General features: G+C 39.1%; 1 protein-coding gene across 5 annotated transcripts in view; it reads right to left on the bottom strand.

Annotated features, from left to right (window-relative positions):
• Nucleotides 1-20,087, bottom strand: part of ZRANB3 (zinc finger RANBP2-type containing 3) — a 49,781-nt gene that overhangs the window by 14,313 nt on the left and 15,381 nt on the right. For 4 of the 5 annotated variants that reach the window (XM_054070758.1, XM_054070761.1, XM_054070760.1 and 1 more), the window contains exons 3-11: nucleotides 17,089-17,107; nucleotides 14,250-14,428; nucleotides 10,813-11,044; nucleotides 8,684-8,769; nucleotides 6,043-6,214; nucleotides 4,980-5,108; nucleotides 1,977-2,096; nucleotides 1,148-1,267; nucleotides 447-626 (exon numbers count right to left, since the gene is read on the bottom strand). In XM_054070758.1, the coding sequence (XP_053926733.1) occupies nucleotides 447-626; nucleotides 1,148-1,267; nucleotides 1,977-2,096; nucleotides 4,980-5,108; nucleotides 6,043-6,214; nucleotides 8,684-8,769; nucleotides 10,813-11,044; nucleotides 14,250-14,428; nucleotides 17,089-17,107 (1,237 nt within the window). The remainder of the gene's footprint in view (nucleotides 1-446; nucleotides 627-1,147; nucleotides 1,268-1,976; nucleotides 2,097-4,979; nucleotides 5,109-6,042; nucleotides 6,215-8,683; nucleotides 8,770-10,812; nucleotides 11,045-14,249; nucleotides 14,429-17,088; nucleotides 17,108-20,087) is intronic. The other variant, XM_054070762.1, reaches the window with a different exon arrangement.

Here is a 20,087-nt window from a genome sequence, read left to right as displayed (position 1 = left end):
TGCCTCTCAGAAAAAAGTTTAGTAATGCACAACATTCATTCAATTAAAAAAAAACCCAAATTGAACAATAGAAATGAAGACAAGAAACTCTAGTTGTTATTATTGAGAAAAAACCCCAAACATTTAGAACTGTAAATTGATCAACCAGAGAAATAAGAAGCTAAAAAGAGATAAAGCAATGATCTCCTCTGGATGTGAGCCACCCAATTCATCTCATCTGTAGCAAAGAGCTACTTTATCTTTGGTTCTTAAATGGAGAGCAAAAAGCTCTAAAGACTAATTCAGAACAGACATGGACATTTTAATGATTAGCAGTTCTAGGTGTGCCAATTTGTCTTATAGTAGGAGAGTGCTCCAGACAAGCAAGAATGTTATTTGGCACACACTCTTCAGTGCTATCTTCACTATAGAGACTCCTTGCATATCCACTCCTATTCCACACACACCTTGCGATTCAGCATTGCCCACATCAGAGTATCCATCGTTCCTTTCGCAATAAGGAAGTGAATATTCACAGAACTGCACTGCCCAATTCGGTGTGCTCGGTCTTCTGCTTGCTTAATATGGCCTGGATCCCAATATAGTTCAGCAAACACAACGTGAGTAGCAGCAGTGAAAGTTAAACCCTAAACAAAATAAGCAGATGTGTTTCAGAAAGAAAAAATCCCACACACAAACAACTGAGTATCTGAAGTAAAAGAAAGCAAAAGGCTGTGCAGGACATTTTGTATGGAAGTAAGAGGGATCATCTCAACAGCAGATGGGTCTATCACACTGATTTTTGCCTTGGGTCTCAGATAGATGCAAGTAAGGTTTAAAAATCACTTTACTGTGCAAAGACTGCATACTGCTTTTTCATTATGAAAGTAACTTACATTTCTTACTAATTTGGTGCTAGGGAAATGGAGCTTTTATTAATTATTAAATAACGAGATGCTGCTGCTTATCTTTACTTTGCTCCAGTAATTTCAATAGAGGCTTAGAACAGTTAACATCAATAGTGCAAAAAAATAAATGAATACATGAGTCTATGAAAGACACACTGCATGAAGACAAATGGCCTGCAGTAAACCATCTCAGTCACCAATGACTTTAGTACCTACAGTCTTTGAGTCCCTTATTTCACATATTTTCCTTTTTGTCCTACCTGACCAGCTGCCTGAATACTCAAAATCGCAACCCGGGTATCAGGATCCTTCTGAAACTGATTAACTAGATGTACTCTTTCTGCGGAAGGAACACTTCCATCTATTCGTATGTAGCGAACCTGTAATGAAATAACATTACCAGTGATCATTTCTGGACCAAATGATCCTCTGCCCCGCAGTGAAAAAATGAAAACATCTGTTCTACTCCTGTCACAGCGATAGGGACGCATCAGTACTCTTGCCCTCTGATTTACAATCAAGCCTCTATCTAGAGACCTAATATTCCCTGTTTGCCAAAGAAGATAGAATGAAGATGGGATCTTAGAATGGAAAACTCTGCAGAACTACCTGTAATTTCCCTGACATGATTTATTAAAACTCCAAGCATTTGGAAAATAACAATATAAAAGAGCAAAACTTGCCCCTATTCCCTAACAATGGGTGAAGGTCCATCATCGAAATAATATGAAGGCTGTTTGCAATCATTTCTACTGCTTTGAATTAAATGTTTGGGCGAGATGATAGTGTTCTGTAAAAGAAAATACGTCGACAAAAGCACATTGGTAGCGTAGAAAAATCTAGGGAACAACTGCCTACAACAATGATTCAATAACAAAATATCATACCAAACATGAGTGTTTACATTATCCTAAGATAAAAACAGTTCTTCAAAACCACAAAATCCCATTTAATCCAGTGGTACTGATCTGTACACACTTAAAATCCATAAATTCCTGTACACACAGATAGTTCTAGTGAATTCAAACACATCTCGTGTATTTGTAAAGTCTGGAGTTATATCTATGCGTATATTTGTTAAATCATTACCTTATTTTCTATAACAGCCTCCGTACAGGCTTGAAGCATGCTTAAGTGATGAGCAAAAACCAGAAACTTCAGTTTGTCATTTTCAAGCATCATTTTGATATAGTCCTTTACTGCTCCTGCCTGGGGTAAGAGTGCATTTTCATTAGACAGATATAGAAAATGTTCAAAGAGACAGCTTTTACTTTAATGTCTTTCAACTTTTTGTAATACAAAAGGTAAATTTCCATACTTTTTGTTATCCATTTAAGACTTCTCCAAACACTAACATTGTTAAGTATGAAATAATTCAAATTAATTTTGTTTAAAAACAACTTCAAGTACTTGAGAAGCCTATTGCATCCCTGCAGAGCAAAATAAAACATTTATCCTCAAAAGAGTATATAATCACATGGCAGTTCTTCCAGATTAAGATGCAGATAAAGCCCCTTTTAGTTACAACATCATATTCACAGAATCCTAGAATGGTTTGGGTTGGAAGGGACCTCAAAGCCCATCCAGTTCCACCCCCTGCCATGGGCAGGGACACCTCCCACCAGATCAGGTTGCTCAAAGCCCCATCCAACCTGGCCTGGAACACCCCCAGGGATGGGGCAGCCACAACTTCCCTGGGCAACCTGTGCCAGGGCCTCACCACCCTCATCATGAGGAAATTCTTCCTAAAGGCTAATCCAAATATTTCCCCTTCCAATTTAAAGCCATTTCACCTCATGCTATTGCTCCATACTCTTGTAAAAAGTCCCTCCCTGGCTTTCCTGTAGCCCCTTCAGGTACTGGAAGGCTGTTATAAGGTCACCCTAGAGCCTTCTGATGTTTTAAGCCACATTTAAAAGAAACAAAACTGATTTCTGCTTAAGGATATTTCAAACAGACAAGATACTGTTGAATCGGAACCCGTATAAAGCCATATATCAAACCTGAAAGAATAATAGACATTTCCATGATAACCATAATCATAAAATATCCCTCTATTTAAATATTGACCAAATTGTTTTGTGTCAAATAAAATTCTCAGTATCTTTTACAGAAACTACTGAAGCAGTGATGACAGTTAAATAATAAAATTTATCAGTGATTAACGGTTCACACAACACCCACTGCAGCAGCCCTCTCAGATTGCTTTTTTCTTTCTCTTTTTTTGTCTTTCAACAATCTGTTTGAAAATGGATTATGAGGGGAAACACCAGAAAAGTGGAGAAGAAATAGCAACAGAACAACAACGGTATTTTAAGACAAGGAGGAAAAAAAATTGAGGGAGTTGGTCAGATTTTGAACTCTTTCTGTGCCAGCGGTCTACAGAACTTTTCTTCTCATATCCTTTTCTAAGAAGAGGTCAGAATCACAGAATAGTTTGGGTTGGAAGGGACCTTAAAGATCACCTAGTTCCAACCCCTCTGCCATGGGCAGGGACATCCCACTGGATCAGGCTGCCCAAGCCCCATCCAGCCTGGCCTTGAACACCTCCAGGGATGGGGCAGCCACAACTTCCCTGGGCAACCTGTGCCAGTGCCTCACCACTCTCATGGTGAAGAAATTCTTCCTAATGTCCAGTTTATACTCATTCCTCCTCGTCCTACCCCCTTTATGAATAGCCCCTCTCCAGCTTTCCTGTAGCCCCTTCACGTACTGGAAGATCGCTATAAGATCTCCTCTGAACCTTCTCTTCTCCAGGCTGAACAAGCCCAACTCTCTCAGCCTGTCCTCGTAGGGAAGGTGCTCCAGCCCTCCCACCATATTTGTAGCCCTCCTCTGGACCTGTTCCAACAGCTCCATATCCTTCTTACGTTGAGGATTCCAGAACTGGACACAATACTCCAGATGAGGTCTCACAAGAGAGGAATAGAGGGGCAGAATCTCCTCCCTCTCCCTGCTGGCCACACTTCTTTTGATGCAGCCCAGGAAACAATTGGCCTTCTGGTCTGCGAGCGTACATTGCCGGCTCATGTCAAGCTTCTCATGGACCAGCACCCCCAAGTCCTTCTCTGCAGGGCTGCTTGCAATCATAGAATCATAGAATGACTAAGTTGGAAGGGACCCACTGGGTCATCAAGTCCAACCACTCCTAACGCTCCCTAAACCATGCCCCACAGCACCTTGTCCACCCGTCCCTTGAACACCTCCAGGGAAGGTGACAATCACATCATCCCCCATAGTGTACTGAAAACAGGGATTGCCCCAACCCAGGCGCAGGACCTTACACTTGGCCTTGTTGAACCTCATGAGGTTCTGAGAGGCCCACTTTTCCAGCCTGTTTTCAGAGACACCTGAAGTGGTGTGGGCAAGGAGGGCCTTGATTTTCTGCCTCGTCGGTGGACTCGTTGGTTGGCATAATAAAGCCTGACAGCAAGGTAAAAAGTAGGCATGTACAAGATTTTGGTTATTAACCTGTTTTTAACTTGCACCTCAGGCTACAGAACTATAGGAAGAAATACAGAACGTGGGGCCTCATTTGATAAAACTGAAAGAGATCAGCTAGAGGGGATTGTTCTTCTATATGTATCCATGGGGAGAACCAGCTCAGACAGAACACAGTCTGCGTAAGGGCTGCAGCAGCACCGTCCTGCAGCTGCCAACACACAGGTAGATTCCTGAAGTGCCCACCTTCAGTATATCTCCAAGCCTGCGAGATGCACTTAGTGCTGTTGGAAGACTGTATCTGGACAGTCTCAGCCAGGTTGGTGAATATATCTCATCTTTAACGTTTAGCTCAGGTCATTAGAGAATCATAGAATGCTTTGGGTTGGAAGAGACCTTAAAGATCACCCAGTTCCAACCCCCCTGCAATGGAACAACTCCCACTAGATCGGACTACCCAAGGCCCCAATTATAATGGGTTCAGCCTATTGTATGAACATCCAGGGGAAAAACGGAGTGTTTCTCCACATTGCAATTACAAAACCAACCAACCAACCAATGCCATCTAGCATTCAGGCCAATATAACTAATTTTATCAAGCTAAAACACACTGGGTACTTTAAATATCTTAAGAAAGACATCCACGCTTACCTTGGCAATGGCTGTTTCTTTATACATGCGTGTGATTAGATTCATAACTTGAGAAAAGTGGCTTTCAGTGGCATCTGAATTCAGATTTCTCATTAATTTCTCCCACTCTGCAAAAGTGGCATTCAAATTCTAAATGGCAGAAGAGATGAGCGATTAGATATATGGTAAAAAACATGTTCTACCTCAATACGTACACTTCAAGTATCAAACATTTAAGAAGCAAGTACTTTTGAAAATTATGACATTTGGCTAAAACTAATGGTAGGATTCAAAATCTAGGGGAAAGGAAGACAGAAAGGAAGATCATTCTAAAATTAGAGCAAATTTCAGAATCATAGAATGGCTTGGGTGCTAAGGGACCTTAAATGCCATCCAGTTCGAAACTCTCAGCCATGGGCAGGGACACCTTCCAATGTCTCAGGTTGCTCAGAGCCGCATCCAACTTGGCCTTGAACACCTCTAGGGAAGGGGCCTCCACGGATTCTCTGGGCAACCTGTATCAGTGCCTCTCCACCCTCACATTAAAAAATTTCTTACTAATTTTTAATCTAAATTTCCCATCTTTCAGCTTAAAACCATTCCCCCTTGTCCTATTCATGCACTCTCTGATAAACAGCTCCTCTCCAGCTTTCCTGTACCCCATTTAGGTACTGGAAAGGTACTATAAGGTCTCCCCAGAGCCTTGTCTTCTTCCAGGCTGAAGAAGCCCAAGTCTCTCAGCCTGTCCTTGTAAGGGAGGTGCTCCAGCCTCTGATTATCTTCATGGCCTCCTCTGGACTCTAACAGATCCATGTCCTCTCTGTGTCGAGGACCCCAGAACAGCACACAGGACTCCAGGTGAGGTCTCATGAGAGCAGAGTTTTTCCATTCAATTTTATCATTACTCGATGCCAAAAAATTGTTATATCCATGTTCTTCATGTTATATTTTAAAAAGAGTAACAGATATGCTGTTACATGTTCACATATCCTTTGTAACTGCATATAGCACACACGCAAACATATACATATGAATACGAAGATATTACTAACAAAGGTGTTCTTAATGGAAGTGGAAAATTTACCTTAGCTGCAGCTTGTGGGAGGTCAAATGGAATACGCTGCCTAACTTTGGGAGGCAACTGAGTCAGAACATCATTCTTCAATCTCCTGATCATTATTTCACTTAAAAGTTCATGTAGTTCTTCTAAATTTGAAGCTCCTCTACAATCCCAGTGAGTTCTCTTACCAAAAAACCTAAAAATGAGAAATCAACACTGAAGGTAAAAAATTCTTCTGAATGGAACAGAAACCTTCAGTACATCATTAATTTTAAAACGCACTATTAGATACGAAGGTGTGCTGGATGATAACCCTCAGTATTCCTGCCTGCACCAGAGAGATGATTGCTTTCCAATTCCTTCCAGCGCTGAAGTCAGAGCTGTTTCAATGTCCCAGCTATGCTATCTATGCCATCCCAGACACACTTCCCTTTCTACAGGAAGCACAAGTTTCACGTAGAATTTCATAATTCTTGTTTCAACAGACTAATGAGAAGAATGTACCACCAGGAGGATGTTTTTTATTATATTATAGAAGGGAACAACTGTCAGGGAAGCTATCATGAAAGCTGCAAATATCACCATTAATATTCCTTTGTTTCCCTCCCTCAGAACTTCCCTCCCTGTGAATTCCAAGAAAGAATTTAAAGCTTAAGGCACCATCTTTAAATGCAATACTATGTAATAAGCAAGGTTAAATAGAGGGAGTAGGTTTAAGATTAAAAGGCAAAGGGTTGAAAAGAGAAAATTTATTAACTTAGTCTTCCTTGTTTTTCCTCTGCTTTGTTGTGTTTAAGGAAGTTTGTAGCAGGAACAGCAGTTTTTCCTCTGTCAACACTGCCAAGGGCTAACAAAATTTACCTGAGGTAAAGCCCAGGTAACATTTTCCAAGGCCAGGAGAATATGTTGTAAGCACGTAATTTTACCAGTAATTTTTTTTTTTTTTTTTTAAAAATGTCACTTTGAGAATCCTAGGCCTTATTAACCTTACCAACACTGTTCTAGTCGTCTTCCTATAATAATTTGGGAAAGAGGCTGAGGGACTAATAGCTACACGGGTGAAGTATTGGCATAGCACATTCAGAACGCTACATAAATCAATAGCAGCATCTTTTTGCTCATATACCTTCTTTTGTCTATTGACACAGCTGTCCTTAGAAAGGTTTCATCCCTCTAACATCAGCACTGGGGGTATAAAACAAACAGTAGGCAAAACCTCACAGAAATATTTTGGACCTCATCTTCAGAGACAGGTGTCTATGAACACCTAAGTGAAAAAAAACCGCAACGCTTTCACAGAAAACAATTAATAAAATAATCCTATCAAGTTTATTACCACAGGAAGTTTTATTTCAGCCAAGTCATGAAGACAAAGTTATCTACTGAAAGCTTGCCAAACCCTGAACCTGATCTTTATTACATTTATGGTACTCCAAAAATAAGATAATCATCTATGATTGAGTAGCTAACCAGGCTGTACCCACGCACACTTGTGGTGTGAGAATTACAGATGCATTCAGTCAAAACATCACGGAAAAAATAGCATTTCTCTGTCTGAAAATTAGACAGCACTCTTCCATGTTATCTGAAGATAAATGTCAATAAAACGCATATGATGGAGGGAGAAAAGCAAGTTATATGAAAGTGAAATCATGTAATTATCACTATGAAAATTAAATCTAGATGCTAACCAATTCAGCTGACAAAATCTATTGGTTTGAATACATGCAAAGCTGTAGGTAAGAAATGTTTTAGCTAAGAAATTTTAAGATTCTTCTCTGTCATAACTTCTTTCATTCTAGATGGCAACACAGATATAGATGGGTAAAAATAAGCATTTTAAATCTGAGATTCTTCTATCCCCTCTAGTTTAGAATAAGGCTAGAGAAACCTATCCCTAAAGCTGAGTGAAGCAAGTTAGAGGGAATGAATCCTCCTTAAGTTAATAATTTAAAGCACATGAAACAGGAAAATTCATGAAAGACGCTAGGGATAAAAATTGGTTACAATTCATTAGGCACATATGTGGAAAAATGCATAATGAGCAACATTACCTAGCAAACTGGAGGCAAGGTGGTGGGCAAGAACTTGCAGTGCCTGTATTTGATCCCTCAAACAGAATTACAAACACACTGTTGCACTTTTGGGAGTTTTATACCTTTACTTAATCAATCTTTGACATACAGAGACAAGTATTGGACTCATTTTCCAGCCAAGTACAGTGGGATGGCAAAAAGACTGGATCCTATAACAGAGATGTCAATCACTGTATGATGTGAGCACAAGACAGAGTGAAACTGTATGATGTGAACACAAGGCAGAGTAAAACTGTAGCTGAAACTCCAGCTCTGAAGGTAAAATCCACACGCTTCGTACTAACAACAGTGAATTTGTAAATCATTTTACTCAACAGAATGCTGCCACTTCACTTTATTTAAAATTCCACTTCAAACTTCATTTGAGGACAAGATTGGAAGCTATTAAAGTCTCCAATCAATTCAATCCTTTTCCCAGTCCTCTTTCATGGAGGAGACTGTGTCCCACCTTGGGTTTCCAAGCACGATCGTACAATACAGCAATAGAGGCACTACTTACTGATCTTCCCACTTCACATGGCAACAAAATCAAAGACACTCATAGGAAAATAAATGAGCTACAGTAATACCTGACACGAGCATTGCAGTATTTCTTGGCATATTCATTCCAAGTTCCAAATCTTCTTGGAAACAGTGCCTCAATCTGCATGAAAAGCTGCATAAAAGAAGTAGCAATAGTGAAGAATTGCCTGCAAATGTACGATTATTCAGAAACATTTGTTACATGATTATTGTGTTATGTTTACATTCAATATTTGCACAAAAATTACACATGCAAAAGGCACTCCATAGCAGTATGCCTGGGTCTTGAGACAGGACAGCTGTGGGAAGCCCTTAAAGAAGAGAGTACCCAGAACACCATAACACAGTGCTAAGGACTTGGAAAAGATTTATACTGAAGAAGAAAACACAGACAATAAGATGTTATCCCTGAAAATACAATTTCGGTCCTTTGCCAGGTACATGGGCTACTGCAAAGCCTTAGTGCAGGTGTTCCATGAATAGTCTGGTTCTTAAAATACACGGAAAGCCTAGTCCATCTTAAGTTTCACTTAAAAAAATAGACAGTGTCAATATAGACCAGAAATTTCACACCTTTCTTCCTGGATGTGTAACAGGAGGTAAGTATCAGTTACCTTAGCCAGAGAGAATCCTACTCTACAGGCTGTTTCACTGTCAAAGCTTTCTAGATTCAAAGATCACTACTCGATCCAAGACACACTGTTGAGGGCAGCACAGAAACAACAGCAACATAGGAGGTTGTCTCCCAAATGCATTTCCCTGCCATCCTCTTAAGTCTACTATACAAAACTTCTACCGTTTAAGCTTCTGTATCACATAATCACACGTGAGTTACCTTCCCAAAAAGAAAACTACTACAGCCTAATTTTGTTCTACACAGGCTTTTTGTAAAGACAGAAGTTAAAGAATAGGAAAATAGTATTAAGAAAAAATAACACCAATTTATTCACCCAAGTGAAATGTTATTTTGACATAGGCCTATGGTGAACAAACTGCCTGTAACGAACATGCTTTTCATTTTCTAAACATTCCATTTAGAGACTCCATAGAAACATTTTGCTTATGGCACAAAACTGATACAAGGAAAGCTGTTTACACTCTGCCTAAAAGCCATGGCAGAACATTAGTATCCCTATGAAGATGCCTCAAATTGTTTTCCACCTGGTCATGAATTTTTACCCCATCACTGTGATCAAGGAGAGCTTGTATGTAATTTCCTTGGAAGACCTTTAGCAATGTTGCTTACTGGTCTTGGTATCAACGCACTGTATAACAGGATAACACACTAACTTCCCTTCTTCTTCCAGGGTTGGTTGCAATGTCTTTGGTACCTGTGCAGACAGTTTCATAATTATCTACGCCCATGGATATAAATATTTGTTTTAAAGGTTTTAAGCAAACACTCATAATAGACCAAACCCTTTCTCATACAGTGGATACGAACAAATTAAATTACCAAAGGGTCTTGGCATAAGTGCTGTTTACATAACAAGAAGCTAAAGTGCAAAGTATTATTTCAATAACCAATATGCTCCCTGGATACAAATCCACTCTTACGTTCTATTTTATTCATCAAATGTAGAAATAAGGCAGTTTAATTTGCTTCAGTCTAAAACCCAAGTGGCTTTTGGTTTCCTCTCCACTCTTCCCCAATTCCATAAGCTGAACTTCCTTCAAAGGAAAATTTGTCTTTCTGGACCCCAACAAGCACAGGATGTGTTTTTTCCACTTATGCAATAAAAGTGAACATTAGGAATATTCAAAACACCAGTGATAAACAAAGGACTTCTTATATCAGATGATGTAGAAGATATAATACAAGTTCTCGTCTACCAAGGAGACTCCTATCCAGTAGAAACAGACAGTTCTCTATTTAGGTTCTTTATTTTCTATCTCACCCAACAGTCTGTTACATGTGAGTTTAATTTCTTACAAAGAACACTGTCTCAAGTCACCTGTACATGAGCTTGAACCAAGTTTGTAAAAAACCAATACAATCAACTCAAACCAAAAGACAATGCTTTAATTCATCACACTTGTGCTTCCCAACGCAGCTAGTGTAGTGTTTGATGTCACAATGCATCTAATTGTATACATTCAAGAAAGCTATAAAACCTGTTCATTTATTACTGATATCATTCTCAAAAAAACCCAAACCAAAACATAAGTCAAATACCTCTTCGGGTCTTCCTAGAGCAGGAGTTCCAGTTAGAAGAATAGCTCTAAGAGCTTTCTGAACAATCGGCAACAAAATCCTGCTGCGAGTAGCATTTCTGGATTTCATATAGTGTGATTCATCGACCACAACTACCTTAAAGTTCTGCCTGTACAAAGTGTCTACTAAAGTCTGTGCATCAGAAGTCAACAGGCCATACCCCAGAATTGTTACTTTGCTTGTCGATATTCTCCTAAAAGAGAAAATTCAGAAGTTTTCTCAGTAAATTTTCATTGTAGGAAAATGAAAATAACAAAGGAATTATACCAATCTAATTTTTACAGAAGTTATGCACGACAGTTTCGGATTGAATAATTAGTGGGCTGTCAGGCTAACAATAATAGCTTTTGATATTTAAAAACAGTCTAGCACCTCACACCTCTAAATCGCACACATTTCATAATGACTTTCACAAGACACACATTGCACTTAAAAGGAGGTTCATTTATGTGATTGCATTGCTTCAACTTGTGCTGCTTTCCAGCAGCATCACACAGGACAAATCCACTTTGTGGATAGTTACACACACAAGTCAGATCATTAAGAGCAGACTTTATAAACAGTACTCAAACACTTGAAGTAACAATGTCTCTATGCTTTGTCATCTACTGCTTTGTCTGCAGTCACCTTCCAGCAGCAGAAGTGACCCACCAGGCAGCCTCTAAGTATTTGGGTGCTGTAAAAACACAGGCTGGGCTGAACCTCACCCCCTGAAAAAAACATTCCTATCAGAGCTCTCTACCCAGCTTTTTAGCTTGAACAGAACACGAAATTAAAAAAAAAAAAAAAACCTAGAAGCCTGAAATCAACAAGGCCCAAGATGAAAAATTAATATTTAGGTGGAAAGGAAGTTGTTACAATAAATTTAAAGACATATTGGCCCAAGGCATGAGCTGATTTTCAAATCACTAGAGAGCACTGCAGCCCTTCAGGAGGCTTTGAGCAGCACAGGAGCTCCTAAAGCTGTCAGCACACAAGTGACCAGAATGAGAGTCATAGCTGGTCTTCCCATCTGTCAGACACTACTGCTCTCTGCTGGCACGGCTTTTATTTGTTCTCCAGTAGCGACAGATCAAAAAAACCAACTTGGTTGAAGTTTCCTTAAGTATTCAAGAGGAAGAAAGTATGTGCACCTTCACGTTCACATTTCTGTCTATGGAAAAGGAGGCAGTAGTAGGAGCACTGGCACTGCGGTCAATGCTCTACAGACCCTGGCTGCTACTGTAGAGATAAACGGAGCAATTAGGAACACAAGGATTTCTCCTACCCTTTTGTGAAGGATGCACTAACAAAATTACAAATGAAATTATTCATAGTGGAACCAATTTATCCAAGAAACATCCAAGTTAGAAATTATAAGAACCTAAACTGACGCTTAGTTACATTTGAACCTGTTGAAATTAAGATGCCAAACAACAATCAAGCAGTAAATTCCATTGCTGAAGTTCTGAAGAAAAGCAAAATGTTGATCTGAGAGAAATCAAAGCTGAACATATGGAAGCAGAACTTAACAAAATGCTAAACCAGGCTCGGCAGCTGTATTTTTGCATTTGCACTTTCTTGCAAATGTATAAAACACTTTTTAATGTTAAAACATTAATTAGTTCCACAGCAACCTCACTTATCATTAGGAAGCCTCCTGGGAGTTAAACAAGCAGAAACTCAAGTTTTCCTCTCCCCTCGTTGCTGAGCAAAAGTAAGTTATAATGGTTAAGGTCTACTACTTTTAAGTATCTTAAAGGATAAAACGAACAGAATTCTGTCTGCTGTTTATTTTTGCCCTTTTTTTCACCTTTCTCCTTTCTGTATTCAGTGCTACAAGCATTAAGTTTGTACGCATTTTAGCTAAATAAATTAAAGGAGGCTCATTAGATCTTTATTTCAGCTCTCGTACTCCAACTTAAACGTGGACTATCAGTAACCATCCCTTGATTACGCTTTTAAAACGCATTTTCAGTTGGACTTCTCTGGTTACCCCATAGAAGGTTCCAGCCTTCTGTTGTATCTGCACATCTTGGAGGTCAAATCACTTTCTAATCCACCCTAGACAACACGAAGATCAGCCTTCCTTTTCCAGAAGCTTTAGAACAACATCTAGACACCACCATGAAACCAACCAAGTCATTTACAGTAAAGCAGACTAAAAAATACCCTGTAATTCAGTGTAAGAAGAGAGTTATTCTAATAACACGCAAGGCTTGTAGTCTCTCTTTGATGAATTCATGCTATTAAGTCTAAAGATAGAAAGCCTAGGTCATGATGACATTTTTGGTTAGAGATTACTTATTCTAACTTCTACATTTTTTCAGTGCGCTAAATAGAATTTTAACAGTAATTACTTCCTTATTTTGTAGTGTATGCTAGAAGTTTTCCAGGAACGTGTTCAAAATGTTTTACAGAAGCTAATGAATACAAGCTAATTCATCAGAGATGAGAAATAACTGTGTATGTTCAATCTGAGACATGGTGAAGTTTTCAGCAGACGAGTCCTTGCTACTTAGCAAAAAACAGACCTCTCAGTTTTGAAGGCAATGAGTAACTACCAAAACATAATAATGCAAAACTGGGAGGAATGGCAAATACACCAAGGGGTCATGCTGCCATCCAGAGGGACCTTGACATGCTAGAGAAATGGGCTGATGGGAACCTCATGAAGATCAACGAGGCAAAATGCACAGTCCTGCACCTTGGGAGAAGCAACCATGAGCACCAAAATAGGCTGAGGGTCACCATGCCGGAAAGCATCTTTGCAGAAAAGAACCTTGGGGGTCCCAGTGGACACTAAGCCGAAGATGAGCCAGCACTGTGCCTCTGTGGCAAAGGTGGTGAACAGTACCTTCAGCTGCGTTCGACAACGTACTGCCAGCAGGTTGAGGGAGGTGATCTTTCCCCGTCACTCAGCACTGGGGAGGCCACGCCTGGAGCACCTTGTCCAGTTCTGGGCTCCTTGGTACAAGAGAGACTTGGAGTACAACAAAGGGCCATGAAGATTATTAAGGGACTGGAGCACCTCTCCTATGAGGGAAGAACGACCAACTGCTTGGGTAGCGATCAGAAGGCTCAGAGAGGATCTAGTTAGTGTATATAAATACCTGAAGGGAGGGTGTAAAGAGGATGGAACCAGGCTCCTTCCAGTGGTGCCCAGTGACAGGACCAGAGACAATGGGTGCAAGACTAAAACAAAGGAGGCTCCCTCTGAACATCAGGAAACATGGGTTTTTTTAACTGCAGGGGTGACTGAGCCCTGGCACAGATTGCCCAGATTCTGAGGAGTCTCCACTCACGGAGATATTAAAAGCCACCTGGACACAGTCCTGGGTAACTGGCTCTACATGGCTCTGCTTGAGCAGGGAGAAATGAACAAGCCTTTCTATAGAAGAAAAACGAAATTTACTCACCCAGTATCAGTTTTGTTCTGAATGATGCTAATATCATCCGGAGAGAGTTCTGGAATCCACTTCTCCATCTCTTCAACCCAAGGGTATCTCAGAGATGAAGGCACTACGATTAAGAGAGGCCATTCGCTTTTATAGTAATAGGAAATGGCAATTGCTTGAATTGTTTTACCTAGCCCCATCTGGAAAAAGAGAAGAAAGGAAAAGAAAAGAATGAAAAATAGAAGCCTCTGCTCAGAGAGCCTATCCCATTCAGAAGAGACAAACATATTTTCTAAAGACACAATCATATAACGGAAATAAACCTAGTTACATAGTCGATCCGTTACCACAGATCATCTCTCATAAAATAACATACTTCCACGCAAATTGATTAATCCATATGTTATATCTGGTGAGCTCACTACAGCTAAAAGCAGCATTTCCGTTCATTTCAGATTTTCTGCTCGGAGCCTTAGTAAGGTAAAGTATAAAGATCAAACTCCAACTTGTTAAGGTAACAAAAACATTTTATAAAGGCTTCGCAAAAGAAAGAAAAACATGGGATGTCTTCTTGACATAAAGGGAGATCCATGTTGTGTAGGCAAATGAAGAACAAAGGCAGATCTATACGGAGAACTCTGCTTTTGGCCCAGTGTGCCAACAAAGAAACTACTGCTTTCATTTCCCATAACTGACAGCCTCCCTTTATTCTGTAACACAGAACGGGAAGGTCCACCCAGTGAGGCATTCAGGTTTACAGACAACATGAAAGGTAAAGACACAATACATGCATATATATTTAACAAGAAAGTACATGCCTTGAGGTAGGAACACTGCCATCTAATGAGTTATGAATATAGATAGCAACAGGTGAATAAAAGAAACAAAATTTAGGGTGTTATTTTAAAAATAAACCCCTCAATGAAAGAATGCAGTTATTTTCTCAACCTGTTCACACAGCAGGAGATAGTTCCAGACTCCTGTTACGCATCTAAACAGAGACTGGCCTTAAATTACTCTGTTCAGGTTTCCCAGTGTCCAGTGGATTTCTGAGTTGATTTGCTGCTATCTAACTGCTCATGGTGCAGACGTAAAAGACCAACTTACTTACACCCTCAGTACTGAGTTTAAATGGATTCAAGTAATGATACCATGAGTTTTTACCGGTATAGAATTTATATATATAAACACAATGAATACTTATACTATTAGTAGAAAAAAAAATAATCAGAACTACTGTGATGCTAAGTTTTCATTAAAAACTGCCAAGTTTTCATGAAGATTTTCCCGCAAGCCACCTTGGTGTTATCAGCAGTGCTCGAGCCAGCTGAAAACAAATCCAAGTTAAAAAACACATTAATTTTTAGTTTGTTGCCACTGTTGTCTCCCTAACTCACACTGCCCAGTCACTGGTCATGATCCAGACAACTGAGTGGAAACAAGCAGGAAACAAAAGGCAAATCTCCTGGCAAGGGTGCACCCATAACTGAGTCCAGATCCCACACAGCTGATCACCAGCCTAGACTGTAAGAATGTGAGAGGCAAGAAAAAACACAGAAAATACTATGGCCGTATTTTTTGTTTTAAACACATCTTTCTCAGTCATGGAAACATTGAAATTTTGGGAAAAAAGGTCTACCCCACACTCCAAGAAAGAACGGCAACATTTCTAGAACACTTTTCAAAAATATACTATTATCACTTTACTCTAATCCTTACATAACCACATAACTCAGGTATATGTTCAGTAATTACACAATCTCTAGTTCTCACACATAACTTTTCTATAGAAGTTCACAAAAGTGATGTTTTCTTTTACCAACACTATTTTAGAGATACGTCAACAAGCACAAGATATGTGCTGCTGCACAATAACTTCTTCCAGTGCCAGACCTATTGTCATTATGAAATACATATTATTTACCTTGTAATAAAAACATCTTGCAGTACTTTTTATTGCTAACATAATTATACACAGTTCATTTTCTCATTCAAGGAGGGACACAAGGAGGAACTTTGCTTTAATAAACAAAGAGCTATTTCTGATATTCCGATTTTTCCCAAGCTTCCCTTTTCTCCTCCCCTGAATGCTTTTGTATTCTCCATAGTTTCCAGAAATTTCACATTCTGTGCCAGGACAGTTTATCTCCAGCTGTAATGAGGTTTTTATATTATGAGGAGATGCTTGAATCCCAGTAATTCATCTCTCTTTTCCTTCCAGTGTGTCAAGAAAGCCTATATTAGAATAGGGAGACTTTATTGATCCCCAAACATCACCTCTTTTTCAATCAGCTTTTAAACTGACAATACACCACAAAGATTATACCCTCACAGAAATGTTTTATCTGAGGAAAGAAATGCTGGACTCAAATTTCCTTAACATGGCAGAAAATATAAACTTCAAATGTATGGAAATAATGAATTTCGCTACTACTAGTTGACCCGTGCATTTAAGAAAATTAATCTTTGGGAAGGCATATCTGCTCAAAATGCACTTCTTTGAGCCAGGAATGTCTCCTAATCCATTAAAAATAGCCAGCTATCCAATTATAAAGCTCTAAAAAAAGAATTTTTTTAAAAAATGAAATGAGTTAATATCTTTAACAACAGAGAAGGCCTCACCTACCCAAATACAATTAAAAGTAACCTTCTAAGTTCTCCCAAAGATTCTTTTAAGCTTATGTCAGGTTTCATATCTTTTTTCCCTGCTCAGATATTATCAGAATGTCTGCTGAACATGACGGGAATTAGGCTTCTCTCATTACCAACCCTTCTGCCCATATCTCTCAAACAAAAAAAAGTCACAGCTGCATAAAGTATTCAAAAATAAGAGAAATGGTGTTAGAGGAACATCACTTACCTCATCAGCAATCATGCACCTAAACAAGAAAGAAGAGAGAGGGGAAAAAGCAGAAATTCATAGTAAATACAACAGATAAAGCAACACTTATAAATTGTTTACTGTAAGCTTAAGTTATGTATTTAGTGAATCAATGAAAGAAAAAAAGTAGACTTCATCCCTATAGATACCATAGATACCAACTACAAAACGTAAAATTAGTACGAATTTGAAAGCATGTATGCCAGTTATTCTAAAAAGGTATATTCAGTTTGTTAGCATTACTGAAGAACTGTGAAATGGAGTTGCTGCTTTGGTCTGGTGAAATATTAATTGCAGTCTTAAGACACATTTTCAAGGCAAGACATGTATCTTCATTTTTTTTTTCTCTTTCAGAAACAGCAATGTTTTTTCTGCTTCATGATTAATGATTATTTATATGACAGATTTTAAAAAGCTGCTTTACAGAGCTGTCATGTTTGTTTTGAAACAGAGACACATCCTCTCCCCCACCAATTGTACTACATAAGTTATTATTTACTCCATGTAAAGATAACAACAATTCCAAGACTCCAGCCAAAACTAGTAAATTCTGTTCACCATTTTTATTTTTCTAAACATTGAATGCCATCTTTGGTACAAATTTCTAATAGGCATTTTAAGTTATTTAGTTTATTTCAGTTATTTATTGTATACATTCTTAAGTCAAGTCGGGTCTAGGGCACTTAAGTGTTTCTAGCCCTTGCAAGCTTTTTCACTACATCTTGGAGACTGGAATAAGGACAAAGGAAATTATTTGACGGTGATCTAGTTAAACCGTTAAATGGATGATGCTGCATCTTTCCAAATGCAGACCCTGAGCTATTTTACAAACTCAGCTCTCAGCTATTTCACAGACTTTCACTTCCACTCCTTTACAAACTTCTCCGAGGTGGAAAAAACACCACAAAACAAATAAAAAAACCCAAAACCTAATCAAACTTATCCAATTAAAATGTAGTACCTAAAGAACTACAAGAGACTTCTAGTAATTTGTAGATAAAATACATTTACTAAATTCACTGACACTGGCCCAGGTTGCCCAGGGAAGCTGTTGCTGCCCCATCCCTGGAGGTTTTCAAGGCCAGGCTGGATGGGGCCCTGGGCAGCCTGATCCAGTGGAAGGTGTCCCTGCCCATGGCAGGGGGGTGGATCTGGATGATCTTTAAAATCCTTTCCAATCCAAACCATTCCATCAAGTTCATACATACTAACAAGTTAAGAGGAAGGCCCAAACAAAACCTGTGCATATAGAGGTAAGGAAACAACCTGCTCCCTTAGTCTTACAGCAAGGTGATGACTTAAGGTTTCCTTTTCTCCTGTAGCAACCCTGGGCTGCACGGAAAGACAGATCTATCAAGTACGTTCTGACGAGAATCAATGATGGGAGTTCCAACGAAAGATCTGCAACAGGCACAAAGCGTGAATTTCTGCAACTCCGTAAGAACTCAGAGTTCGATAGCATCACATGCTTGGGCTGCAGCTAAGTAACTGGCAATTATAATAGACGAATTCTCAAACTATTAAGTAATTTGGGAAGTTTTTCAAGCACTGTATAATTTTCCAAATCGTCGTAAAAAGAAAACCAGAATAGTAATTCCCAGTCAGTGTCACAGTGCCACAAAAAGGCTTAGTCAAACCATTAGCTGAGAAATACAGCAGTGAGTGCTGTTGCTCAAGCTAAATGACAGCAACAGACTGACAGCTCTATGCAGTCCATCACTTTGCTTGAGGATTTGTGTTTGTTGGCAGAAAGAAGTGCCAACTCTTGGATCTGATGGAATATTTCAAGCTCCAGAAGGGAACAAACTTCACAGACCACTCTGCTCATTTTCCCCCTCTTTTCACCGATTAAGCCCAGTAGCTTTCAGTCATGGAAGCAAACTAGTCTTGATGAATTGCTCTGGATGAATTCTTCTTCACAGTCTTTTCCCAGCCACAGACTCTTCCAAGGAAACTGAAGCTTCTCTTCCTGTGCTACATCACTAGATACGCACCAATGGTGCCATGTAACTCAAACACAATATTCCTTCCAGGAAAAAGTGGAAAAGATCTTCCAAATCTTCATGTCGATAATAAATTTTCACACACCAAGGTAGATGTATTCTTTATTTTGACACCAAAACCCCTTTAAAGTAAAATCGAACTGCTTTTTTTCACATGGTAGGCACTCTGAAGTTAGTGTAGCTACACAAAATGATGACAGAAGCCACCTTTACTGCACAAAGCCAATCATTTCACACTAACGACTGATGCCCATAGCAACACCATTAACTTGGAATACTCATTATGTCTAATTACATGCATCTTGCCACAGGGCTGCAAAGGACATTTCTGTGGTCAAACTAGAAATCTCAGCAGAAAACCTATACTGGCACTTTCCAGACATTACGTGTGAGATAAATGTTTGGAATTTGGAGAAACACAGTAATCAGTTTCTTTCAAGTAATGTGAAAAATTTCAAAATATATCTTATAATTTTTTTATAAGAAACAAGCTATCTAATTACAATAATTTTGTAAACATGGCCCCCTACCCCCAAATTGTTAGGGATGAAGTGGTGAAAACAAAGGTAGAAAACACAACAAAATGGATCTCCTAAGTACGCGCAGACTTACAAAGGACAAAAGGCTGGAAAAGAATAATTTTTTTAGTGGCAAAGAATGATTGTGGGGCCTTACTGCCTGTGATTTGCATCTGGGCAAAGACATTTATTTGCAGACAACTAATACACAACTCCAATTTTAAAACAATGTCAGTTTTGGCTCCCTTCAAAGACTGATTTATTTTTCATTTAATGCTCATTGTTAATTGCTTGAACTGAAGTTTACAAACAAGTTTTTTCTTTTGCAGACTCTTTCAGAGGCCAACTGCTTTCAGTACATTAATAGTGTCTAAGAAGAGTTTTAAGCCTGAAATCAATTGGAACGCCCAATGATCTGGTATTGCAGGGAGTTTTAAACTCCTTACAGAAATGAAGA

Source organism: Cuculus canorus, chromosome 6 (assembly GCF_017976375.1).
Source record: "Cuculus canorus isolate bCucCan1 chromosome 6, bCucCan1.pri, whole genome shotgun sequence".
NCBI lineage: Eukaryota > Metazoa > Chordata > Aves > Cuculiformes > Cuculidae > Cuculus > Cuculus canorus.
Note: the sequence above shows the minus strand (reverse complement) of the source record. Positions and strands in the feature narration are given on the sequence as shown.